This window comes from Ictalurus furcatus, chromosome 26, assembly GCF_023375685.1.
Source record: "Ictalurus furcatus strain D&B chromosome 26, Billie_1.0, whole genome shotgun sequence".
Taxonomy (NCBI): domain Eukaryota; kingdom Metazoa; phylum Chordata; class Actinopteri; order Siluriformes; family Ictaluridae; genus Ictalurus; species Ictalurus furcatus.
In genome coordinates, this window is record NC_071280.1 from 16647219 (window position 1) to 16673014 (window position 25796).

The following is a 25796-nucleotide window of genomic DNA, read 5'->3' on the forward strand; positions in this document are numbered from 1 at the left end:
TTATATGGCCGTGGGCGTTATTACGAATCAGGACAGCGGCTATTGTCAAGCAACTGTTTGACGCCGTAGAGTAGGCTAATGGTTGAGAGGGAGGAATTTGGCCGATAGTTGTGGCAAGCCTTTTAGAATCGGTGTGCGAGAAGGCGGGACTTACAGAGAGGGGTTAAAGCAATGCAAACATGTGCACACCTGAATGATTAGAGCATGTCTAAGACCAGTAGACCAGTGATTAGACCACATGCAGTATTAGACCATAAGCACATCATAATGAAATTAAAGCTGAATCCCGGACATTTTCTCACGTTTAGAAGTCCGGGCCGGACGCTTTTTAATGTCTGAAAAACATTTTCCTTACCTCATTCACATGTTGCTAGGCTTTGGGTAAACAAAAAGGGCAGCTGCCTAGTATATTTGTTTGGCCAGGAGCAGATTTGAAAATTGTCAACTGGTTGTTGATATTCATTTCACATTTCGCAGTTAGGGGCGTAAGATCTGGGCCCAGCTTCACTCGCTCAGGACCCAATGATTTTTTTTCTGCATGTATGGTAGTGCAAAGAGAACTGGCTCAATCTATTTTTAGGAAATGTGTCATATCAGTTTTGTCCTTCTACCAGCCTGACTTTATAGGTCACGGAGCCCACCTCCACGGTGCTTGTGTAAGTCCGGTGGTTGGTGGACAAGACGGGGTTTATCCTTGCTGTGCATGGTTCCTTTTGTTGCACATGCTTGATCGTCATATAGAGATCAGGAGAACCTCAAACAGCACATAGGAAAAATGAAGACCCTAGTCACACTCTTTCTTCGTCACCACCTGGTACTCAGATGGAAAAGGCAGGTGTGTTTGGGGGTGTTACCGGCCACCACCAGGGCCTCGGTCCAATCATGTTTATTATTATTATTATTATTATTATTATTATTATTATTGTCAGCCTGCAGCTAGGATCTATTGCAATCAATCGTACAAAGGATTAGATGCTTCTCTCCTCCATTGTCCATTCACATATAGGTGCATCTCTCCGTCACTTCTGTCAGAGGAACCGTTTTTGAAGTGCAGTGGAAGTGCAAACAGAAGGGTTTTATTTTTTTTATTCAGGTTTTTTTTAATTATTATTCAAATCAGGTGGCAGAACTGTGACCAATGCATAAAGATATAAAACAGTCAAAAGCTTTGATAAAATGATGAAGCATTTAAATGAAAAGACAATCATTTGTTCAATAAATGTCAGATAAACTGAACAATTGGTAAAATGATGATTTTTTTTAACGCAGAATAATTGTGTTATTTCTGATTGACACACACAAAAAAAAACGAAGACAGCGTCAAGCTGGACTCTCGATGATTTTCCCTTTTCGGTTTGAACGCGGCTGAATGTTTCACACTAATGGATATGATGCGCAAGCAGCAAGACCGCACATGTTCTGTCCTCTTTCGATGTAGAAATATCTGTGAAAAGGGAGGATGTGATATTTATTATTAAAAAAAAAAAAGAAAAAAAAAAGAGCACTGCGTGAATTCAATACATTTACATTTACAAGTCATGTATCTCGAACAGATTGGATTTTTGAGGATGTTTAAGAATAATTACTTATGCATTAGATTATACAAATGCGCCATTGGAGTCATTTGATCGACTGCAGAGGACGTACCCGTCAATGCCCCACTGCGGTCCCCAAGAGTTCTTTACTATCCAGTAGGGAGTGCCGTTCTCCTCAGCATAACCCACAGCAAGCACGGCATGATTCACCGTTTCGGTAGTGTTGTGACACTCATTGCTGCGAAATATCAACATTAAGAGATCACCGCTAGTCACTATGGTACGTCTTATAATAATCCATCGTCAGTATGTAAGAGACCAATTTTACAACATCACCAAATTCAGACGTGTTTTATTCGTCTTTTTCGGCAGAGATTTTCCACCGATTACAATTGTGACGTTCTTCACGATGCTGTGAACGTTTTTTTTTTGGGGTTTTTTTTACGGTTTATGGTCACATATAATGCAGTTGAAGTCAATAAGACCAAAATAATAATAATAAATCATGCAGCTTATTATGTTCCCACAGTCATTTAGTCCTTTTCAGCTCTCTGGGAGCTGTTCCATTTTTTGTGAGCGTCAATAAAAGTAAATCAGCTGTGCTGTGAACAGGCTTGTTCATTTCCGAGTGCCATTCGTCAACATACACACACACACACACACACACACACACACACACACGAGTGCAAACTAAATCAAATCAACATTCATAAGTCTGGAAGGAATTATTAGTTCAGTATGGCCTACCAAAACATCCATCTATCCATCTTCTATACCGCTTATCCTACAGGGTCGCGGGGAACCTGGAGTCTATCCTAGGTGGCATGGGGCGCAAGGCGGGGTACACCCTGGACGGGGTGCCGATCTATCGCGGCACAATCACACACCCACTCATACACTACGGACACTTTAGACACGCCAATCAGCCTACCGTGCAAGTCTTAGGACTGGGGGAGGAAACCGGAGTACCCGGAGGAAACCCCCGCAGCACGCGGATCGGACCCCCAACCCTGGAGGTCCGAGGCGAACGTGCTAACTCCCTGGCAGCTCGCATTTTCTAACTTCCACCTAATCATGGACTACAGAACACTTGACCACCTCGCTGCGGTGTGTAAAGCACCGGAAACGCTGCAGTGGCACTCCGGTTCTCACCTGGTGTACACGCCGTCTTTGTAGTGCATGAATTCGGGCAGCACCTCGAAAGCGATGCTGACGGGGTTGAGCCTGGCCACGGCGTCCACTATCCCCATCTCGTCATACTTACACAAAGATCACCGACTGTTAGCAGCAAATCTCCTTCCTTTGTTTATTGATTGAATTTCCTCGAATTTATTACTGCACACGCGATACGGGGTCACTTACTTTTGTGATGTTCACCACATCCTTCACGAAGGCAGCAGCAAGCTTAGGATCGAACTTACATGGACCGTCCTGGGAACAGATCAGGGTAAATATATTGCATTTTGGGTGTAGTACAATATAATAATACTATTATATTAATATTACTATTATATTACTATTATAGTCATCATTTCATTTTAAGGTATTTCCTGTCCTTTAAGAACAAGTGCTCTTTCTTTCCTCATAGACAAGAGCAGGAGAAGAAAATCCAGTCACATACACACAAGAAGACTGTGGCCTGAAAGTCAGGTGGCTTGAAATTAGGGAAATTAGAGGGGGCTTTTTTTTTTTTTTTAATCAAATGTCACAAAGATCCAGACTGTTTGCAAAATTTCCCAGAGGCTGTAGACAGACTGATATTTCTGGTTAAAAACCCGTCACAGCGAACACAAAGGGGACTTTTTTTTTCTTCGGTTTACTCACTCAGTGTACGCTTCATTTAAACTGAAAAGAATTCGAGCTAATATTCCACTTCGTGTCTCCCACATACGTTCGGATTTTGCTGACAGTTTAAAGACGATTAAAAGTGTTGCACCATGAACGCCGCACGCCGCGTCTGTATATTAATCGTTCTGACAATTCCTACGGTGAACTCTGGCGATGTCTTTAAAAATGAAATGAAAACCAGAAGCAATCGAAATAATTACTGAACTGAGAGGTTTACAGAAAACATGCAATGCGAAGATTAAACCGAGTCGCATTATGCCTTTACGGTTCGATATAGAGATAAATATAGATAAATATTCATATGAAATGATATGGAAAATATATTGTGTTAGGTTTCTTGGCTACATCACCCAGCACTATGAAAACATGAAATAGTCATGCAACAAAGCAACGCAATAAAAAAAAAAGTTCATTGCTGAATGGGAAAGGATAAATAACTGGTATCAATTTATTCTAATAGATAACCCTTCCTCTGTGCACTTTAATTATTCAGTATATTTTCTGATTCCACTGTCAATAAGGTAAAGACAAAAACACAAAACGTCCTACTTATTGCCTTGTGCTGTGTTAATGTGGGTGGGTGTGTGTGTGTGTGTGTGTGTGTGTGTGTGTGCTCGCAATCCTATCGATATGAGGACATCGGCCAGATTACACACCAATAAGGTGGGGACATTGATTGTGGGGACCTGAAATCGAGTCCCCACAATGTTAAATGTTGCAGCATGTTTATTTTATCGAGTTGAACCCCCCCACCAAAAATCTCATTAGTCTTCAACAATGATATTTACTCGCCAAAAGTGTGTGTGTGTGTGTGTGTGTGTGTGTGTGAAAAGGACAAGGTACAAAGTACAGTGTGGAACTGTTCTGTTCAGTGAAGCCGGAAGGGATTAGTAACTTGACTTGCTTACGAATCACAAATGTAGCTGTTTATATATATATATATATGTCTGTGTGTGTGTGTGTGTGTGGGAGGTAGGTGTAACAGCTCACTCACTCGACCAACGTACGGATAGTCGTCCTCTGTCATGAGCCCTTTGTTGTACATGATGTACTCAAAGGCTTGACTGGGAAGTCCACTGAAAGGCAACGAGAAGTTGATTTTGCATGCGAATCCAAAATGAGGAAATGAAATTCAAACAATAAAACCTGCCCGTGTGAAGCACAGCAAACTGACGTGTCGTCAGATGCCGTTATATCGTGTTGGAAAAGAGGATTTGCATTTTTTCTTTAGGATACAGACTGTATCATTACGCCGAAACCAGAACGAAACCCAGTCCGAGTTTCAAAAAAACGTGTAAAAGGGTGTCTCAGAGAAGCGATGCTTCCTGGGGGGGGTTTCCGCTAACTTATCAAGTTCCTAGCACACGTTATGGCCATGTTAGCTACTCATGACCGGGCACGACTTGCATGGCCACGCCCTACAACAGCTTACAATAAAAAATTTGGATTCAGGTGAGGTTTATATACAGTAGTATGCACGATCGTGCGTACGTCGTGAAGACCCGCCCACCTTATTCCATCCGAATAGCGCTTTTAGTCATTTCTACAGACTACAGGCTTCATCCCTTTCAGGAAATACAGAAGTTTGACCTGCTTGACACGCTCACCCGTTGCAGCCATGATTGTTGAACGCGCCAGCGCAATCCACCAACTGCTGCTCTGCCTGAAGAAGAAATAAAGACATCTCGCCGTATTATTCTCTCACAGGCAATCACAAAACACCTTTCACGGTTTCAAAACTAGACCTGGAAATTCGCCCCCCTAAATGGCCAGTTAATTAATGTATTAACGGAGCAGTCGTGCGACAAGTACATGCTCGGTGAGAAAGAAAATGATATCAAAGGAATCGCCTTTCTATTCATTTCATAAGCAAATTGGAGAGCCCTCGTTGCTCAGGATCCATCACTTACCAGTAAAGGGAGTTTCCCTGTGGCGATGGCCGTGACAGACTCCAGGCAGCCTGTGGTTGAGAAAGTCCAGCAGCTGCCACAAGCACCCTGAAAGAGTGGGTGTGCAAATTTCCAATCAGAACATCTGCCTCCTAGTGTGATCACACCTGTATCTGATTCATCACGGACCGTTTCGCTCGTTTTAAGATAACTCGGGGCGTGTGCACTCAGCGCTACAATAAAGAAGAGGATCGAGAGGAAAAAAAACCCACGTTTTTTATTTATTTATTTATTTATTTTTTAAAAAAGGAGACGTAGATACACAAGGCAATGGCGCGGTCACATGTTTTAGTGATCTCGGTGCTGATCATTGATCGGTGCTGTATTTCCACTATTCCGGTAAGAACTCAGCGGCCGTGTGCCGCGCTGACGTCGCAGTCGGACATCGTTATCGCTAGCGCAGTTGCACCTCAGCTGAATTGAAGAAACGGTATCGGCGATCTCGATAAAACAACGATAGCGTTATTTGTCCTAAAAACAAAAGAGATCAACATCATATCCGTTAGAAATAATGAAGAAAGGAAACACTGCGGTCCCAGAATGCACTGCAGCTATTCGGCGCACAGACTCATCCCGGAACTACGAGATGTTGATGGTGCCGTTAGCGTGAGAGCTAAGCTGAGTGTGGACAGAGGAAGAGATGAAGCAAGGGCTAAAGTCAAACAGCACGCTGGAGTCATGGATGCCACCAAAGCCTACATGTTCATTATAGTTATACTATAATTATATAGTCATAGTTAAAGCATTACCTGATTTTTAACTTCAGTGACGTAGTTTCCTTTCTTCCTCCAGTCAATGGAGTCTGGGTACAAGCCGACACCTCTAACGTGATTCCCTTTGGTAGCATTACATTCCTGCCACGTCGGACATAAAAAGCCTTTTTAATATAAAGACCAGAAGACACGCAGATGTTAAGTTCAAATGCTGTGTGTCACAAAGAAACAGCACAAAAAACACAACACCTGAGGTTCTTTCAGAAGGTAGAATTTCTTGAATTCAGCAAAGGTCATATCCGAGAACTGGTTTAGTCCCACTGTAACGTAAAAAAATATCACACATTTACTTTTTTTACAGCCGTACACTTCAGATTATTACTGGAAGGACAAGGTGTGCCATTTTGAAGCGTCCGAATCCAGATCTCTGAATACGTGTGAGACCGTTTACACCGAAATATTCCTGAAAAGTTCAAACAATATATCCGCTTCGACATTATTAATAGGGCCAAAACTTTTTTGGCTGGGTCAATTCAGGTCTCAGTTTGGGTAAAAAAAAAAACAAACAAAGAAAAAACATATTAGTAACAATTTCTACAGATATTTAAAAAAAAAGAAAGTTTTTTACACTTTGCTAGTGTATTATTGGGTGAGTGTTTTTAAACCACATTGAAATCTACAACCAGGACCGACTGGAATAAATGTGAAAGCGTGGCTGAGCCCTCTGTCTTTCACAGATTAAAAAAATAATAATCATCCATATAAGGATTCATGTTTTAGGGTTGAATATTTTGGACTTTTGTGGAACCAAGCGCGAGAGCACCACCGGTGCTTGTAATAATAACACACCGAATGGGATGAGGAAGTGAGGCTGAGGCTGATTTCTTTGTAGCCCAGACTGCAGGTTCATGTCATGTTAGGTGATTACACTGAGTGACGCCCCTTAGATTTGATCTCCATTTTCCCAAGTCGCACTGACACCAGTGTTCCAACAACACAACACTTCTCACTAGACAGGTAAATCAGCGCAAGGAATATTCCTTTGGTGTTCAGTCACTTACGTTACACATACTTGTGTTACTGACATAATAAAATGTTCAACTGTTATAGTAATGCTATATTACACATTTGGAATTCTTTTTTTTTTTTTTTTTTTTTACAGTGGTCACAGCTTGGGTTCGCAGAAAATTCATAATTCATAATGTCCATTTCCAAAACTTTTTGGAAAGCCCTGCGTTCGATACGGCTCTCCAGCACACATCACTACCATTAATGTGTAAAGCCTGATTGGGTTGCACTTTCATGTTTCCATCGACCAATCACTGATCACCACTGTTCACACTAACCAATCACTAATCACCATTGTTCCCAACAACCGATCACTAATCACTATTGTTCCCATCGACCAATCACTAATCACCATTGTTCCCATCAAACAATCACTCATCATCATTGTTCCCAACAACCAATCACTGATCATCACTGTTCCCATCGACCAATCACTGATCACCACTGTTCACACTAACCAATCACTAATCACCATTGTTCCCAACAACCGATCACTAATCACTATTGTTCCCATCGACCAATCACTAATCACCATTGTTCCCATCAAACAATCACTCATCATCATTGTTCCCAACAACCAATCACTGATCATCATTGTTCCCAACGACCAATCCCTGATCATCATTGTTCCCAACAACCGATCACTAATCACCATTGTTCCCATCGACCAATCAGTGACCACCACTGTTCCCAACAACCAATAACTGATCACCATCGTTCCCAACAACCAATAACTGATCACCATCGTTCCCAACAACCAATCACTGATCACCAATGTTGCAAACAACCAATCACTGATCACCAATGTTGCAAACAACCAATCACTGATCACCATTTTTCCAAACAACCAAACACTGATCACCTTTGTTCAGAAAACCCAATCACCAATCCCCATCCCTACCAGACTGTCTTTCTATAAGAAATAAGTTTGGTTACGATTAGTCAGCCATTCTATTCAAGGCTCTTCAGAAAACTTTCCTTCGTCATATAACCTAATCTGTAAAGCGACAAGCAAATCATCGCGACCAGCCAATTAAAAGAGCATCATCTGGTGATTTATGGAGTCTTCATGGAGCGTGCGTTAGCTACGTCTCTCTGAAAGCACTTGGCGACACTGTCTGACACCACCCGCAGTGATTGAGAAGGTGCATGTGAAATACAGTTACGTGTGTAACAAAGGTTCTGAGGTGGATTATTTAGTCTATTATCCTTTTTCTTCACCGAAATGCCTTTGGAAGAGAAACTAAAAGCAGACGGACTTTGAAAAACATTTTTTATAGAAAAGCACAAGGTAAAAAGTACATTGCGGAACTGTTCTGTTCAGTGAAGCCAGAAGGGATTAGTAACTTAACTTGCTTACGAATCACAAATGTAGCTGTCTATATATATATCTGTGTGTGTGTGTGTGTGTGTGTGTGAGTGTTACTTGGCAAATCATTCTTATTATGCAATCCATGAGACCACATGATATAAACCCTTGCCCAACCCTTTGTAGATTTTTTAAAATAGATATGATATTTTCCCCTCCCATCGCCAACCGTCGCTGCACACACTCTCCGACCTACTTCTGAATTTGTGATTTCCAGCATTGTGGGTGTCGATTTTCTTCTTATTCTCAGTGAAGATCTGCAGCCTCTGGTAATACTCTTCCAGGCCATACTGTTTATTGTGCTGTAGACGACATTAGGAAAAAGGAGAGGGGGGGAAAGAAAAAAAAAAGAAAAAGAAAAGAAAGAAAGTGAGAAGGAAGAAAAGTGTTGAATTCATGGTAGGGGATTTTTTTTCCCTTCTTTTTTTGGACACAGTTTCACTTCCCTGTCTGTGTAAGGCAATAGCTAAAGTAAAACATCTCATCTCAGGTTTTGAATCACAGCTGCTCGAGTTCTTACCTCAGACATCCATGTTTTGAAGACATATTCATCTGCAGCAGAGAACAGAGAAGTCACAACAAAGAGGTTATGGAATACAAAATAGGATTTGGATGGAAAGATTGTTGTTGTTTTTTTTTTTTTAAAAATTGATGTTAAATAATTGAGACGCCACAAAAACTCATCTGTCCGTACACATCGTTATGTACAGCTGTGTTGTCATTTATAACCTTTTTTAAAAGCAGAAATTAGGGCCTCAAAGAAGGCGTCAATACAAAAACGAAAGTAAACGCACTCATCCCAAATTTTAAAGAAAGTATTCCCATGTCCTACCTTCTTCCGTAAGCAGGGGTGTTGCACACACGCAGTGCAACAATGCAACAGTTACAATAAGTATTTTCATGTTTAAAGCGGATTACACTGCTGCTCTATGTGTGTGTGTGTGTGTGAGTGTGTGTGTGAGTGAGAGTGTGTGCGACCTGCAGTCTGAGGCGCGTGAATAAAACGGGTCGCACAGTCACCGTCACGTGACCTGACGCACTGCTAACTGCTTAGCCTGCTACTGCAAACTGAAAGATGGAGTCCTGAGCCTTTGTTTAATCATTTATCTCTCTATATATTTACTTATTTATTTTTAATTTCGAGAATAATTTTTGTTAAGTGCTCCCTCAACTCACATTCATTTGTTGTTGTTGTTGTTGTTGTTGTTGTTGCTGCTGCTGTTGTTGTTTTGCTCCTTTCTTTCTTAAATGACAGTCTTATGGTGCCATTTTGAAATTTGCTAACACTAGAAGGAGTATAAAGTCTACACACCCCTGTTTAAATAGCAGGGGGAAGCAATGTGGTGTCGCAACCTACAAGTGAGAAGAAATTTTAGAACGATGGCAGGGGGACGAAAAGGAGGCTACGTATAGTAACATGTCATCGTAGGGTGTAATAGTTCAAAGCAGTTAGAAACAGTCGCATCGATATGTCCATTTTCTGTACCGCTGAGCCTACAGAAGGTCGCGGGGAGCCAGGAGCATATCCCAGGGGACTCGGGGCACAAGGCAGGGGGACGCCCTGGACAGGGTGCCGACCTCATCGCAGGGTGCAAGCTCACACCTATTCGTACATTACAGACAAGTCGGAAATGCCAATCAGCCCAAAGTGCATGCCTTTGGACTGGGGGAGAAAGCCAGCGTACCCGGAGGAAACCCCTGAAGCACGGGGAGAACGTGAGGTGGGATTTGAACCCCCAACCCCGGAGGTCCAAGGCAAACATGCTAAGCACTAAACCACGGTGGCCCCCAAAACTTATTTATTTATGAATATACAACCATTCAGTGACCTCACTGTGATAATACTGTTCACATTATCATACCCTGTTGAGCTGTGACTGTTTTATCATACCTCTGACTGTTACATTATTATCTGTACTGCCTTTGTACACTTGCTTATAAAATTGTAAATTGCACATCTCTTCCTATTATGTATTATGTATATTAGTATTGAATCATTTTTGTTACATACAGTACATTTACTCTATTCACACAGTCACAGTAATTTCACTGTACAGTTCTTGTACAATGGCAATAAAGCATTGCACCGTATTGCATTGTGTTTGTCTTTCCTTTTTATCCTTATGTCTGTGCTAACGGTCTTTACACACTTCTCTTTGTTTTTTCTGTTTTTTTGCTCTTTTTATTTTATATAAACTTACTGTGTTGACAATAAATCCAGAGAGGTGAAGATTCACCACAACTGTGCACTGGTGAGTTGACCAGAAGGGGGCAGCTCATGATTAACAGATGGATAAAAAGTGAGTCGGTGGATGGTTCTGTGGTTTCATCTTCCTGTGCAGCAGAATGTAGAGATACACATACAATGGCGCTTACACTCCGCGGCCATTTTAACAGAAATGCATGCAATTATCCAATCATCCAATCACGTGGCAGCAGAATGGCTTCAGTTAACGTTCACATCAAACATTAGAATGGGAGAAAATGTGATCTCAGTGACTCAGGCATTGTTTAAGCTGACAGGGAGACTACAGTAACTTTTCACAACCAGCCTTTGTAGAAAAGCATCTCAGAATGCACAACATGTTGAACTTTGAGGCGGACAGCAGAAGACCATATCGGGTTCCACTCCAGTCAGCCAAGAACATGAATCTGAGGCTACAGTGCCCACTGTCGCCTCGGGTCTGTGCCCATTTCTGACTGCAGCGTCTATGTTTGATTTGCTCTCAGCCAGATCATGTCAACAGAAACTGCACAAATGGCACTTAGTTGAAACCCCAAGATAAAGAACTTGCTTAAAAGGGACTGCCTTTAAACGTAACATCGCACATTTAAGAGCGAGTGGTGTTGGTGAAGACAATCAAACCAGTTAAATTGATGAACAGTGCTCTGAGATGACATGAATAACACATTTCAGTCACAGGGTTTTCTAGCTGTAGGGTCCACAGAAGTCGAGGCAGGAATGCTGAGAGAAAACATGCTATTACAGCCAGAAGTATTACCTTGACTGATACTTTCCCAAGGATTGGCTTTGTCTCGTAATTCTTTGGATAGCTCTTTGACCTGGATTTTGCTGTTTGCTTTAGTATGTTATATAACAATCTCTGCGGCCTTCCAGTAACAGGTATATTTAGACTGAGATCGCATGACATAATTATTACACAATAATGAGTGCAAAGGATGACGCCATTCAACTAATCACGTAACTTCCGGTGGCAACTGAATTCAGGGTTTCACATGCAGTCATAAACCTTTTAGATTTTTATTTGTAAATAATTTTCAAACTGCTGTATGTTGACTTCCCTAGGGTGACTGTATAGTATATTGTTTTTCAGAAAAGAGGACATGGAGGCAGGAGAGCGGCACAGGGCACCCATAATGACTGGAAGGTTGTGGCTTTGTGGCTAAGCTGTAGCACCATAGCAATATGTATATGTGTGTGTGAGTAGGAGGGATAGATAATAAATGCCTCCAAAACCATGCAACTATGTTTATGAACATTTTTTTTTAAAGGTGAACCTCACTAAAGTTCTTGTAGCTGAATGAACACAAATTCCCACAGCCACGCCCCAAAATCTAGTGGAAAGCCTTCCCAGAAGAGCGGAGCTTATTATAACAGCAAAGAGGGAAAAATCTAGAATGGGATGTTCAATATGTATCTCCCACCCATATGTGAGATACATATTGAACATCCCATTCCAGATTTTTCTGGAATAACTTATATGCAGTTGAATGCCAAGTGAGCAACACTACATGCTGCTCACTTGGCATTCAACTGCATATAAGTTATAATGTTATAAAAACATGAAATTCAGCTCATACTGATTTAGCAGAATGGTTAAGAGTGCCTTCACGGTCCTGTTTTTCCTTGTAATGAGCTCTCATGAGTTTTTCAGCTGCCTGTCACTATCACTGTTGGCCAATCACCATCCTTAGCTAAATACCATGCAGCTGCCAATGCTAACTCCGATTGCGGCAGCCGAGAAACTCATCAGAGCTCACACTGATTTGCTGTTGTGAGAAGGGTCAAGAGGACCGATGTACTGTTTTGTTTAGGTTTTTTTTTTTTGTAACAAGATTTTATGGTGAATGTCACATCTGATGTTAGCCGGTCTCCGGTGTCCAGTGTGATACATTAAAAATGGTCATTCAAACCTGTCTAGTAGCATTGTTATTTCCATGTCCATCCACTTCTCCAGTTCCTCCATCATGGAAAAGCACTGCCTTTCTCGTTAAGGTTTCTCACAGCATATTTTTCCTTTCTGAACATGCTGGGATGGGGGGATTGGGAATGAAGGGGGATTGGGAACGGTCTACAAATAACTGATAGGAGGCCTATGTAAACACAGACCAGCACCCCAGTCCATAGAAGAGATTTTCCAAACAGATTTTCCCAGCCACATAATACAGTCGTTTTGTGGGATGGCTTTGATTCACGGGTTGCACTTCTGCGTCATTAAGAATTGTGAATACAGGATACCAGTGAATTTTTAACGAGAGCGTCACAGGATCTATTTGTCTAAAATGGCTCTTCAGAACTGCGAGACAGCTCCGAAATGTCACCTCAATGAGTTGGTTCATAGAGTCGGATTGTTTGTGAATGACGTCTCTAGTAATTAGTGAAGAAAAAGGGGAAGAGGAGGACGATGACATGTACAATAAACTGCAGTCGGCGTGTTTTATAGAAAAATGGAAGGATAACATTGCGGAAAATGGATATTAGGATTCGTATAGTTCACAGTCAGCACTCCGGTGTATTAAATATAAAGTGTCTCACATCTCTGCAGTATGGACCTGGCGAAAAATATTGATCCTGGTTACAGTCCAGAATGTGACTGGAAATTGTTATCCAGTTCCATTACAGTTTAAGGACTGGAGAGCAAAGATAAACAAGACAAAGGTGGACTTGTTTGTAGTCTACAAACATTTGTTAATTAATAACTAAAAATACACTAAAATACATATAAATGCAGAACACACTCAGCAGCATCAATAAGCAGATTGAGACGCTGACTTGATTACAGAATGAAGAGGCTTGTGGTCTTATTCTTCCTCTTTCTCCTCGCTGCATCTGAAAGACAAAGTAAGTCATGTTTCACCGCATAAAAAGTGAGTTTTATTTGGGAAAAAAAAGCTAATTATCTGATTTTTAAAGCTCTTTCAGGTAAAATGTTCACCTTTCCTGTGGAGTCCAATCGACATCATGTGAGTCTCACTCCTGAGCTGAATAACTCGAATTTCACGGCGCTTACTGTTTGTCTGCGTGCCTTCTCCGACCTTTCCCAAAACCAGAGCCTTTTTTCGCTCGCGTTCCCATCACAAGAAAATGCCTTTGTAATTTTCAAGCCCAAACAAGGCACATATAGGTTACATGTGGGAGCACCATATGTAGAGTTTTTGGGCATGCCGGATGATCCCAATGTCTGGAATTCAGTGTGCGCTACGTGGGAAGGGAAAACAGGAGTCGCTCAGCTGTGGGTCAATGGAAACCCGAGCACACGGAAAGGATTCTCTCGTGGAGGCTCTTTAAGTGGAGCACCAAGCATCATACTGGGTCAAGAACGAAGCAAGGCAGGTTTTGTCGCTTCCCGGTCATTTGTTGGAATGCTGACTGATGTGCACATGTGGGACTCTGTTCTTCCTCTTGAACAGCTTGCGTATTATACATATGGTCGGCAGTTTCAGCCAGGCAATGTTCTCAACTGGAACTCCTTAGAATTCAGTAAAACTGGGTATGTGCTACTTGAATGTACGAAAACTACTCAAAAACTGAATTAATTAGATTCAAGCATAAACTCAGGAACCTGTAGGAAGGATTAAAAAATAGACCCATTGTGTGATGTAACAAACATGAACCGATAATCCAATGAAATGTCACTCGATATGCAAAATGAACAGGTGATAATAAATGCATAAATGTGGAAAAATATAAACACATGCACTACCTGTGATCAAATGTGTGACTTTTCTTTAAGTGTTTGTTCAGAGAAATCTCCTTTTGATTTTTATAATAACGTTACGTATTGTGTTGCATCTGTTATAAAAAAAAATTTTAAAAAACAAAACCTATTTCATTAAATCCATGTAAAAAGCAGCAGCAGGGCTACATATTTCCATTGAGTAACCTAATATACAGTAGCTATCATTCCTGCATATTAGGCCTGTAGATGAGATTTTTCAGGTAAATTGGATCAATTGAATGGCAAGCTCATGAAAAATGAAAAGGAGGCTCTTTAGGTGGAACTCCACAAAAAAAATCATCCTTGGTCATCAACAAGATTTTTATGGTGGAGGGCTTCATGGTCATTTTTAACAAGCATTAACAAAGAATGCAATGAAATGTCACTAAATATTTTATGTTTTGTGAGATCCACTTATTTTTGCATTTCAGCATTTAACAATACATGTATTTATAAGTGAATCCAAGGCTGATATAATACAGAAATACAGAACAATAACAATAACTGAACAATACCGACATAAAATGAAATATACCTATAAGTTTCATTTCTGTACTCAAAATGACTCAGTAATTATATGCTATAGTAAATTTTCTTGTACTTCATATTTATAATACACTACTACAATATATATAGCCAAAAGTCTGTGGACACCTAACCATCACACCCATATATGGTTCTTCCGCAAACGGTTGCCGCAAAGTTATAAGCACACAACTGCATAGGACATCTTTGTATTCTCTAGCGTTACAATTTCCCTTCAGTGGAAATCTAACTGGCGTATCCCAAACTTGTCCGTTGTTGCAATAAATTGGACAATAAACTGGAGTCAGGGTTTTTGATAAGCCAGTCTACTCATGTGTTGTGTTTAGAAGGTCAGAGCATCTATATCTATGTTATGTTTTCTTTTTATGTATATCTATTTAACAGACTAGTGTGTAACCCAACAAAATAATACACATAAAGCTCTTCCATGTCTTTTATATTATTTTCAGGGTTATAAAGCATTTTGAGCCATTGCACCAGTAAATTGATTTTATTATTATTTGTTTTGTTTTTTTTAATGATAAATAGGCACAGACATTTCAAACTTCAAATACTTACCCTGCTGGAAAAATAAACAATAGAAACCCTTATAGAATTTGTAATGGTTATAATGGGAATTGTACTGGTTTTAATAGAAACTGCAATGGTCCCTGTGGGTATCTACTGGTTATTTGTTGCCTTCCCTTGGTGGCATGTTATGTCTAATGGATACCATTAAGGCCCAATAATGGTAATGGTAACAGTTGTAATGTTTAGCTGATGGTTTGTAATTGTATATGTAGTGGTTACCATTAGAATTTCTATGATGGTTTCTATTGGACGTTTTTGGGGGTTTTTTCCAGCAGGGTACAACTGGAAATTAAAATAACAGCCAGGTATATGAAGTTTTGACTCATTAATGTGCTTCAGACACTGATGAAGCTTTAAAATCATTTTTAAAAATGGGTCAAAACATTGTTTGCTACTCTAACCCCTAACTATATTGGATGCGAGCGGCGCTTGCAGATGACGTCACGTGAATTTTCCCGGGCTCGGCTGCGTCAACCAATCACACTCTGCGTCTTTAGCTTCATGCTGCAGCGAGGATCTTACCGGTCAGATTATCTTTATCTCTTTAGTTTATATTTCTAAATTTTTTCAGTGTATATCCTGGTTGTCTTTTTTGTATTGAGAGTAATAAACTGTCACAATTTCAAGCGATATGTCTATGTTGTGTTTTTTGTTTGTTTTTTTTGACTTTGCAATCGTATTGTAGGATGTAAATTAGCAAACGTACCCAAAACATACCGTGTCCCTAATAACTCCTGATTGGATATATAGTGCACTAGATAGGGCGCAGTAGCCATCTTGTGTAGTGCACATATACAGGGAGTGGGCAGCTAATTGGAATTAGGCCCCGCTTTGTTTATTAGTGTTATCTTTGACGTTGTTTTTAACGGTGTGGAAGTTTTGTGCGGCGCTGTAACGCTCTCTGTCGTCTCATACATCAGAAATTGACCAAAGCCATGGATTTGAGAGACTTTGAGGCGGATAATTCGGTCAGTTGCCGGCTGTCCTCTCCTGTCCCTGATCTCTGCAGGACTGAAGACTGCTGTCTGGGCATCGACGAGGCCGGCAGAGGTCCTGTCCTGGGTCAGTAAACACTTCATTAAGCTCTGGCTGTTACTGCTTATTAAACAGCTGGTCTGTACTCTGTCAAATAAATAAGAGGAGACATCCTGTTAAAGACGTTGTTTTCTCTGTGCTTTAGGTCCTATGGTGTATGGAATATGTTTCTGTCCTGTGTCCAGAAAGGAGAACCTGAAGAACCTGAAAGTTGCAGGTCAGCTCTAGAGATCATCGTACATGTCTCACGGGAGGAATAAAACACACCGCGGCGTGCTGTTATAGAGAAAAAATCAACAGTGACTACGTTTACATGGACAGCAGTAATCTAATTACTGACCTTATTCTGAATTAGACAATAATCTGATTAAGGTGTTTACATGAGTCGCTTTTAGAATATTCCTCTCATGTTCCCGTTTTACATGTTATAGGACACGGATCGATTAACGGCACACGTCATTACGTCGCCGCGCCACGCCGTCCGACGTTCCCTCCTCTTGGCCCAAATCTGTGGTAATTCCGAAAAATCGCAAGCTCCTCCCAATGCTTCCGGCGTCCGCTCGATTTTGCGTCCGTTTCCGCGATCGTGAAGTCGCCGGATCCTGGAGGGACGTATTCGAACGAGCGCGTTAATATAAACCGGTGAAATGAATCGCAGCCGGAGGCAAGAAAATCTGTCCCGTGCATGGTTTTACGTCACTTATAATAAACAGAGAGGTTCAGCCATTTTGTCAGATGTATTATGTATAGAAATCCGACATGTATGTGTTGATGGAGTGTAGCGGTACAGGGAAATGGTATCGTAATCGGTTTTTGTGTCCAGACTCGAAGACGCTGAGCGAGGCGGAGAGAGAGAATCTGTTTCTGAAGCTGGACAAGGCCAAAGGTTTTGTGGGCTGGGCTCTTCAGATCCTCTCACCCAATACCATCTCCACCAGCATGTTACAGAGGTACACGTACACACACGGAGATTTCACAACAGCTGTTTTGTTGTGTTTTGCATTAATAACGGTGCCATTTTCCCGGTTCTGTCTCCCTGTTCAGGGCGAAGTATAACCTAAACGCTCTGTCTCATGATGCCGCTATCGGGTTAGTGCAGTACGCGCTGGACTGCGGAGTCCAGCTCAAAGAGGTGGGTTAAAGGAACGGCTTAGCCACGAATTACATTTACGGAATGTTTTCCACTTATGGCGAACGTAATCGATGCACTGGAGCTACAAGACTAACATGTCTAACATCATACAACAGACAGCTAAAAAGGTAGCTAAAAAGCCACCTTCATTGTCCTGTATCAGATCAGGGTTGATGATGTGAAGTGTGTGTGTGTTTGGTCAGGTGTTTGTGGACACGGTGGGCCCGGCGGAGAAATACGAGGAGAAGCTGTCTCAGCGTTTTCCCGGGGTGAAGGTGACCGTACGGCCCAAAGCAGACTCGCTCTTCCCCATCGTCAGCGCCGCCAGCATCTGCGCCAAGGTCAGGACGTGTACGAGAAACAGCACCGCTGTGAAAACACGGGATAACAGGATGATGACAGGCTGCGTGATATTGGTCTAAAATAAAAAAAAATTAAAAAGTCATATCGCTTTAAATCCGATGGCGTAAAATTGATCCGTGTGTGTTATTGCAGGCCTTAATGAATTTGTTTAGGACTGAAACTCGTATCAGATATAAATGCAGCCTAATTGAGAGTGTAAACCGTGAGAATAATGCTGACAACCAGAACAAAACGTGGTTACTTCTCCTCTCCCAGGTGGCTCGAGACCATGCCGTGAAAGACTGGAAGTTTACAGAAGATCTAGGCAGAGTGGACACCGATTACGGCTCGGGATACCCCAACGGTCAGCACTCGGCTACGCTCGGATTCATCTCCGTGGTTTAAAGTCCCGCCGAAGTGTCTTAGGGCGGGACCTATGGAGTGGCTCCTCCCCCTTTTCAGATAGCCAACAGCGTTTAGCCTATCTCACGGCCCAGGCTAAGCCGTACTCGACAGTTAAAACCGTGGATTTTTACAACGTTGGTTGGAGGCGGGACGCTTCGGATTCTCGAGGGTGTTTGATTGGACAGAAAATCTGATCTGAGAAGCTGAAGTGCAGAACGATGTCATCAAAACTGTGGAATTTTGTCATTGTTTTAGAGCGCACTAGCTTGTATATAAAACCTTAAGGCTTATTAAACACATTCACACTAAATGAAATAGCACTTTGATAAAATTTTGACTTCATGGGGACTTTAAACATTTTAACTAAACAGTCAACACCCACGACGTTTATTTCATATTTATTTGCCCAAATTAGATTGTCGGATGTAACTAAGTTGTGTTAAACCACAGCGCTGTTGAATCAAAGTCCTGGTTAATTTTCTGTAACGGAGCAAGTAGTCATTTATATATTTATATTAACATGCTTGTAACCATACGCAATCATTTCTATAGTAACAGCTCGCGCAGGGGCGTGTATTCCAGTTGCTCAAGGCAGGTCCTCACGAAGGTAGTAAAACGTGTCTGTGTGTGTGTTTAGACCCAAAGACTAAGAGCTGGCTGTTGAAGTATCTGGACCCGGTGTTCGGTTATCCGCAGTTTGTGCGTTTCAGCTGGAGCACAGCGCAGACTCTACTGGACAGCAAAGCAGTCCCAGTGCACTGGTGAGTCCACCAGCAGGGGGCGGAGTCTCGCAGGTCGTCTGAACATTACAGGGATTGGTGCTGTGGTCAGATATTGTGGTGGAGGTAGTCCATGTTTATTCACCAGAGAGAGTTTCAACTGTGTTTCAAAAAGGCTGTGTGTGTGTGTGTGTGTAGGGACGATGACGAGGACAGAGAGAAAGCAGCAGCTCGACAGAATAATACGTCCGTGCTGTCGTACTTCAGCCGCAGCAAACCTGCCGGCAACACACCCAAGAGAGAGACACACCGCTTCTTCACCGAGCGCAGATTACAGAGCATCGACACACTCTGAATACGCAGACACACAGTGTAGTCACGCATGTGTGTGTATATATATATATATATATACACACACACACACTGTCGACTGTAAAGCAACAGCACTCTGTGAAGGTCTTCTGGAAATTTTTGTGTTATATTTTTTTAAACAACTTTCTTAATATTCCAGAAATAAAATGTGAATTTTATACATCAAGGTTTGCACTCGTTTGTACTATTGCTCCTTACTGTATCTTTGTATTTATAATTTTATATAAGCGCTGCACGTCTGGATATGGTTATTACTTAGCAAGAGTGATTTAAGCTGAAATCTTTTTCACAAGTCCAACTCTGGTAATGCAATTCAGGTTAAGAAAATGGAAAAGTAAATAAATGATTTTTTTTTTTTGGTGTAATAAGACAACATTTTCTCCAAACATGAAATTAATATGCTTATATATTTCAGTGGGGGGGGAAAGTCAAGTAGGGAGGTGTTCTGATTTTCTTTCTTCTAGTTTTCAATGCAGATTAATTAAGAGGAAAAGGAAAAAAAAAATACGTAAAGTAGAACCGCCAGAACTGTGTGACTGTGTAGCGTATCATACGTATGTGAATATAATCATCTTAACTAAGATGAGAAATAAATTGCAGTGGTAACTTTTTAGTCTTGTCTATATGTATAAATGGTCTATAAATTTCTATTAACCATCTACAACTATGAAAATACAACTTTCCTTTAGATGGAGCGATGGTTCAGGGCATACGTTTACATCCATCATTCAATTCACTTGTGTATGTGTAGTGCTTTTAACAGTCGACATGGTCAATGGACTAATCCCTGCTGGGGGAAAAAAAAGCAATGAAAACCATCACAGAAATTCTAATGGTTTACTACAAATACCATTACAAACCATAGCTAGAGATTAAAACCGTTACCATTACTGCTATTGGTCCATAATGGTATCCACTACACAAAACATGCCACCAATAGAAAGCAACAGATTACCAGTAGAGACCCACAGGGACCATTACAATTCCCATTACAAATTTTATTAGGGTTTCTATGATAGTGTCTGTGAACGACTTTATTTACTTTAAGAACTTTTTATCTATGTCTATGTGTTCTTTCCTTTTGTTCTCCTGGCTTGTTGATATTGTGTTATTGTGTTCTTAACGACAGAATAAGAATAAGAATAAGAATAATTAGAATAATAAGAGGAATAATAAGAAAGAAGCATGATGAAAGCAGTTCTTCCTCCATAACAGTGGGCGGCGAAACGAACGCGCTTGCGTCATCAAAAGGCGCAGCAAAAACCGGAAGTGCGTAGCCGAATCGTTTCCGGTGTAGTAAGTGTGGTAAGTTTGAGACTTGTTCATTCATAATAATAATAATGAATAATCTGGGTTTAGTTAAATGTTTTTGTTTTATTTTGTTTATTATCTTAAATATGTTGATTTTTAAAAATAAAAACTCCATTAAATTTACGACGTGAACGGAATCTTTTATGTTCCATATTCGCAGGTGAAAGAAAAGCAACATGGACATACGACCGAATCACACGATATACATCAACAACCTGAACGACAGGGTGAAGAAAGAAGGTGCGTGTCCTGGTGGATTGTGATTAAACAGCTTGTTATGGGGTTTAAAATAACCATCTTGCTGGCTGGCTGCATGAAGCTCGTCATGGAAACGTTTGAGATGTTGCATGCTGGGATGATGCTTCATTTTCTCTGCCTTGCCCAAGTTTAAAGTGGTTTCAAGTGTCTCTGAAATCAAAATGGATGATTCAGAGCTTTTTTTTAGTGTTATGGGGGTGGGGGAAGTAGTTTTTGAATTATTCTTGTTTTAATTGTATAGTTTATCACATCTGGGGAAATGATTCTGTACTAGTCTTGTGTTCGTCCAATGAAATGCTCTCTATGATGTAATGTCCCGTCTCTGGCGTTTGTTTAGATTCGGTGCGGGGGGGTGTGTGTGGTGCATCTCGAACTCTACTGGCACCACATCATCACCCTGACTTCCTGTTTCAAAAGGAAATACGTCAACGCGCTGAATCGGACCGTGCGTCTCGAGCCGTTTCGTGGGAGCTCATAAGATTTGAGTCCCGGCTCAAAGCCACTTGAGTACGTTTTAAATGCGACTCTGTGTCTTACTCTTTGTGTGTTCTCCTCAGAGCTGAAGAGGTCTCTCTACGCCCTCTTCTCTCAGTTCGGCCAGATCGTCGAGATCGTCGCTATGAAGACCATGAAAATGAGGGGCCAGGCGTTTGTGGTGTTTAAAGAACTCGCCGCAGCCACGAACGCACTGAGACAGCTGCAAGGTTTCCCGTTCTACAACAAACCCATGGTGAGTGTTTCAGGGTATCACGGGTAGCGTCACAGCTTCACCACAGCTCCAGGGTCCCCGGTTCCATCCTGACCCTCGGGTTACCCTCTGTGTGGAGTTTCACGTGTTCGCCTTTCACGTTGTTCCTCTGGGTTCTCCCGTTTCCTCCCAGAACCATGTCAGTCGCTGGATTGGTGACTCTAAATTGGCGTTCGATGTTAGTACCCCACATCCGGGGTGTATTCCCGTCTCACTCCCAGTGTTCCCGGGATAGACGCCACGACCCTGATCAATGTTAGCTGATCACTTAAAATTGTTTCGCAAATTTCCCTGTCTGTGGATTAATAAAGAGTCATCTTCGTTTAAATAAATAATAATAATAATAATAATAACTTTATTTTATATTGCGCCTTTAAAAGTAACCACTCAAGGTGCTTTACATAAACACAATCGTGTGTGAATGCAAGTCCTGAAAATCAACAAAGTAAACAAACATGCGTAACAAAAAATAAACACGCACAACAAGCATAAACATATATTTTTTTTTGTAAATAAAATGTTCGTTTTCTAATGAACACGTCGGCACATTTATATTTTTGCCTACAACACCGGTTTCAAACGTTTAATCACACACCTTCAGATCAAAAGGTTTTTAAGATCCTGAGAAACGTTTCCGTCAAGTGTCCACAAACTTTTGACCGGTAGTGTATAAGCGGCTCACCCCTACCCCGTGCCTCTGGGAGTCTGAAGGCGGGATTGTCGTGAAAAGCCGGGGATGATATTCGGCCCGTTCCAGGTGTTAAATCCCACATGCGTTGCTCACTTGCAGAGAATCCAGTACGCGAAGACGGACTCGGATATCGTCTCTAAGATGAGAGGCACGTACGGAGACAAAGAGAAGAAGAAGGAGAAGAAGAAGAAAGCTCAGGAGCAAGCGGCCAACGCCGCTAAGAAACCAGTGGTGAGTTCACACCGTCACGTACGAAGCGCGATGCAAATCGTCACGCTTCTACTTAAATCGGGGTTATTCGGTGTTATGTGTAGCTCCGCCCACAGACCCTGTACTTGTTTTTTTTTTTTTATTCGCCGCACGTCGTTTACGTCGATGCGTCTTGTCTTCCAGAATGCCGTAAACAATCAGCCGCCTCCACCAGCTACAGTCCAGGTACAAGAACAAATCTGAGATTTGTCAGGAGGGGTTATTTATTTGTATTTATTTTAATTCATGCACGTTTAATTCATGCACGTTTGTCCGTTTGTTGTTGTTAGGTTCCTGACAATCCTCCCAACTACATCCTCTTCCTGACCAACCTACCCGAGGAGACCAACGAGATGATGCTGTCCATGCTGTTCAACCAGTGAGTATCGTCTCCCCGCCCTCGGAGCATTGACTGCGAGGGATGACCGAGCTCCCGCGCTGCGCTCTTACAACAAATCGGTTAAAAACGTTTCAGTTTTGACACGTGGGACCATTATAGTCCTAAATTTTGAAGAAAAAAAAAAACGTTTAATGTAGTGTCGTGTTATTTATCATACGGTTAATAGTTTATATAATAGTTAATAGTTTAAAGCTGAATCAGGATGAAGAGCAGAACGAGTGTCCGTGGCGGCGGGTGTCGAAATCGAACATGTCACGGTATGATGACTTAGCCGAAAAATATCCGGGGGGAAAAAAAAACAGGTTTATGATGAAATCTTTCATTCAAACGTGATTTTGTGCAAAAACCAAAAGGAAATGAAAACTGTTGTTGTTCTTCTTTATTTTATTTATTTTTGAGAATAGCGTTTTTGCATTAAAATCTCTCACACAGTCGGTGTTTATCACGTCCTTTATAAGCTGGAAGAGAAAACGGCTGAGAGGAAACATCAAAACGCGTGAAGACTACCTGGCGTGGCGGTGTAGAGCGGTGCCGAGCCAAAAGTAGAACGTTGTTTGGTTTAGTTCCAGACAGCAGCGCCGTGCGTTCGTGAGCCGTCGTCGTCGACGATAAAATGTTCTCGGAGCCGTCGTAAATCTTTCCGGATGACGAAAATCAAAATACTGCAGTTCCACCTCACATGGTAAATAGTCTGCGCTTCTATAGCGCGCCTTTTTTTTAAACCTTAGCTTAGTTCCGAAGCCCTTTGCACACCAGTGGTAGCAGAGCTGCCATGCAATGCGCCAGCTTGCCATCTGGAGCAACTCTGGGTTCAGTGTCTTCCCCAAGGACACTTGGGTATGTGGAGTCATGTAAGATGGCTGAAGAATCAGGAGAGTAAGAGCCAGGTTGTAATAAGAGATGGTTTATGGCGTGCATGAAGACGACGAAGACGCTCCCACGATCTGAACGTACACAGGAAGGACCTACCCGGGGCTAAGAAGAGAGAAACGTAATCAAGGACTAAAGCGTCTTGACCCAGAACAGACACCACGTGTGCACCATGACCGAACAAAGGACAGACACGTATGCATCACGAGGAAGCACAAATCGCAGTGAACACAAACGATCCAATCGTGTGCGAGTGAACGCAGAGGGAGCAGAGGAACGTGTTGACGTTCGAAGGTAAAGGGTTTAAGGTCCGGGTGCGGTGCGTAGTGGAAAAATGTTTATTTTGTACGCGGTGGACATCTTTGTAGGGAGATTGGCGTCTCCTCGTCTTCGTTACCGTTCCTTCAATAGCTCCTTTATTTATTTATTTATTTATTTATTTATTTATTTATTTATTTCCGTTGGCTGTTAATGAATGCCACACTTCACCATTCTCTCTCCTGACTCATCTCTGTAACGAAAAGGGGCTCGCAAATTACTCCAGAGTGACACACACACACACACACACACACACAAACTAAATCTCTATATGGTGATCTACGGAATGCATTTTAGTCAGTGATTTGAAAAAGATGAGTGAGGCGGTTTTCACGGAGGTATTTTATTTATTTTTTGTTAAGTTAATTTTTTTGTTTATTTTTTGAATTTTATTTGTACATTTGTTGCTGCTTTTTTTTTTTTTTTCTTCCCCTTCTTCAAAAATTTGCGTAGAGTTGTTGGGGGTGTTTTTGTGTGTGTGTGTGTGTGTGTGTGTGTGTGTGTGTGTGTGTGTGCTTTTTTGCGGAAAACTTCTTCTTGAATTGGAAAGTTTACAGCGACGTCCTGTTTTCTTCTCTTCGCAGGTTCCCCGGTTTCAAAGAGGTGCGTCTGGTCCCCGGAAAACACGACATCGCCTTTGTGGAGTTTGAGGGCGAGGCCCAGGCGGGAGTCGCTAAAGACGCACTACAGGGCTTCAGAATCACCGCCACCTGTGCCATGAAGATCACCTACGCCAAGAAGTGAACCCGCCCCCACCCCAAACACACACACACACACACACCTGTAACATGAGCATTGTCGGACTGAAACGCAGCCCTGCTGAATGAATCCTACGTCCCATCGTGACTTCGCTACGATTGATTTTCTTTTCATGTTTATGATTGTACAGGATTTTTGTTGATGTGAAACGAGATTGTTTTGAGCAGCGGGACGGATTGTGGCGTTGTTTTTTTTATGTTAGAATATTAAAGGACGTTTTTAACATTCTTGTGGAACAAGCTTTGTCTTTTCCTGGGGGTGTGTATACTTCTGTAACTACGCAACACTGATTGCCGTGCTGTTCGTTTCGAAGTCTAATACGTTGTTGAAGCACTGTTTTGATTTTATTACACCACTCGGGTGAGGGTTTATCGGCGTGGCGCATCTTCACTTGGCAGAATTTTCCCACTCGTTCTTCCAAGAACATTCCAGATGCATCAGATTGTGAGGGCATCTCCATTACAGTCTTCAGGTCACTCCACAGATCTATCTGGATTCAGGTCTGGGCTGTGGCGAGGTCGTTAATCTTCTCTTGGTGAAGATGTTCCTTTGTTGATTTGGATGTCTGCTTGGGGTGAAAGGTGAAATTCCTTTTCGTCTACAGCGTACTAGCAGACGTCTGAAAGTTC

The 25796-nt window shown here is 41.8% G+C and overlaps 4 protein-coding genes across 4 annotated transcripts; 3 read left to right on the forward strand and 1 right to left on the reverse strand.

The window, feature by feature from the left end:
• Positions 1-1070: 1070 nt before the first annotated feature.
• ctsh (cathepsin H) lies at positions 1071-9474 on the reverse strand. The gene is made up of 12 exons (XM_053615644.1): positions 9315-9474; positions 9003-9034; positions 8679-8784; positions 6295-6365; positions 6082-6186; positions 5294-5380; positions 4991-5046; positions 4378-4459; positions 2898-2966; positions 2688-2794; positions 1648-1773; positions 1071-1444 (listed from the first exon to the last, which is right to left on the reverse strand). Exons 1-12 carry the CDS (start codon positions 9382-9384, stop codon positions 1375-1377), a joined length of 981 nt encoding a protein of 326 aa, XP_053471619.1. The 5' UTR covers positions 9385-9474; the 3' UTR covers positions 1071-1374.
• A 3962-nt stretch (positions 9475-13436) lies between these two features.
• Positions 13437-16184, forward strand: LOC128602166 (serum amyloid P-component). Its single transcript, XM_053615761.1, has 2 exons — positions 13437-13565; positions 13638-16184. The coding sequence occupies exons 1-2, from the start codon at positions 13508-13510 to the stop codon at positions 14258-14260; spliced, it is 681 nt and encodes a 226-aa protein (XP_053471736.1). The 5' UTR covers positions 13437-13507; the 3' UTR covers positions 14261-16184.
• rnaseh2a (ribonuclease H2, subunit A) lies at positions 16026-19725 on the forward strand. The gene is made up of 9 exons (XM_053615760.1): positions 16026-16082; positions 16479-16620; positions 16739-16810; positions 17417-17543; positions 17638-17725; positions 17929-18066; positions 18344-18431; positions 19110-19233; positions 19390-19725. Exons 2-9 carry the CDS (start codon positions 16494-16496, stop codon positions 19544-19546), a joined length of 921 nt encoding a protein of 306 aa, XP_053471735.1. The 5' UTR covers positions 16026-16082; positions 16479-16493; the 3' UTR covers positions 19547-19725.
• Positions 19726-20783: 1058 nt separating this feature from the next.
• snrpb2 (small nuclear ribonucleoprotein polypeptide B2) lies at positions 20784-25392 on the forward strand. The gene is made up of 7 exons (XM_053615762.1): positions 20784-20868; positions 21035-21114; positions 21690-21862; positions 22671-22802; positions 22965-23006; positions 23111-23199; positions 24993-25392. The coding sequence occupies exons 2-7, from the start codon at positions 21051-21053 to the stop codon at positions 25150-25152; spliced, it is 660 nt and encodes a 219-aa protein (XP_053471737.1). The 5' UTR covers positions 20784-20868; positions 21035-21050; the 3' UTR covers positions 25153-25392.
• Positions 25393-25796: the final 404 nt, after the last annotated feature.

Excerpts from the sequence above, each read along its gene's own strand:
- LOC128602166 (XM_053615761.1), top strand. The coding sequence starts at position 13,508 with ATGAAGAGGCTTGTGGTCTTATTCTTCCTCTTTCTCCTCGCTGCATCT. Across the intron at positions 13,566-13,637 it reads CGCTGCATCTGAAAGACAAA|CTCTTTCAGGTAAAATGTTC; the intron begins GTAAGTCATGTT and ends TGATTTTTAAAG.
- rnaseh2a (XM_053615760.1), top strand. The coding sequence starts at position 16,494 with ATGGATTTGAGAGACTTTGAGGCGGATAATTCGGTCAGTTGCCGGCTG. Across the intron at positions 17,726-17,928 it reads GCGGAGTCCAGCTCAAAGAG|GTGTTTGTGGACACGGTGGG; the intron begins GTGGGTTAAAGG and ends GTGTTTGGTCAG. Across the intron at positions 18,432-19,109 it reads CGGCTCGGGATACCCCAACG|ACCCAAAGACTAAGAGCTGG; the intron begins GTCAGCACTCGG and ends GTGTGTGTTTAG.
- ctsh (XM_053615644.1), bottom strand. The coding sequence starts at position 9,384 with ATGAAAATACTTATTGTAACTGTTGCATTGTTGCACTGCGTGTGTGCA. Across the intron at positions 6,187-6,294 it reads ACCTTCTGAAAGAACCTCAG|GAATGTAATGCTACCAAAGG; the intron begins GTGTTGTGTTTT and ends CCGACGTGGCAG. Across the intron at positions 1,445-1,647 it reads CCGCAGTGGGGCATTGACGG|ATATTTCTACATCGAAAGAG; the intron begins GTACGTCCTCTG and ends CCCTTTTCACAG.
- snrpb2 (XM_053615762.1), top strand. The coding sequence starts at position 21,051 with ATGGACATACGACCGAATCACACGATATACATCAACAACCTGAACGAC. Across the intron at positions 21,863-22,670 it reads CGTTCTACAACAAACCCATG|AGAATCCAGTACGCGAAGAC; the intron begins GTGAGTGTTTCA and ends GCTCACTTGCAG. Across the intron at positions 23,200-24,992 it reads CTGTCCATGCTGTTCAACCA|GTTCCCCGGTTTCAAAGAGG; the intron begins GTGAGTATCGTC and ends TTCTCTTCGCAG.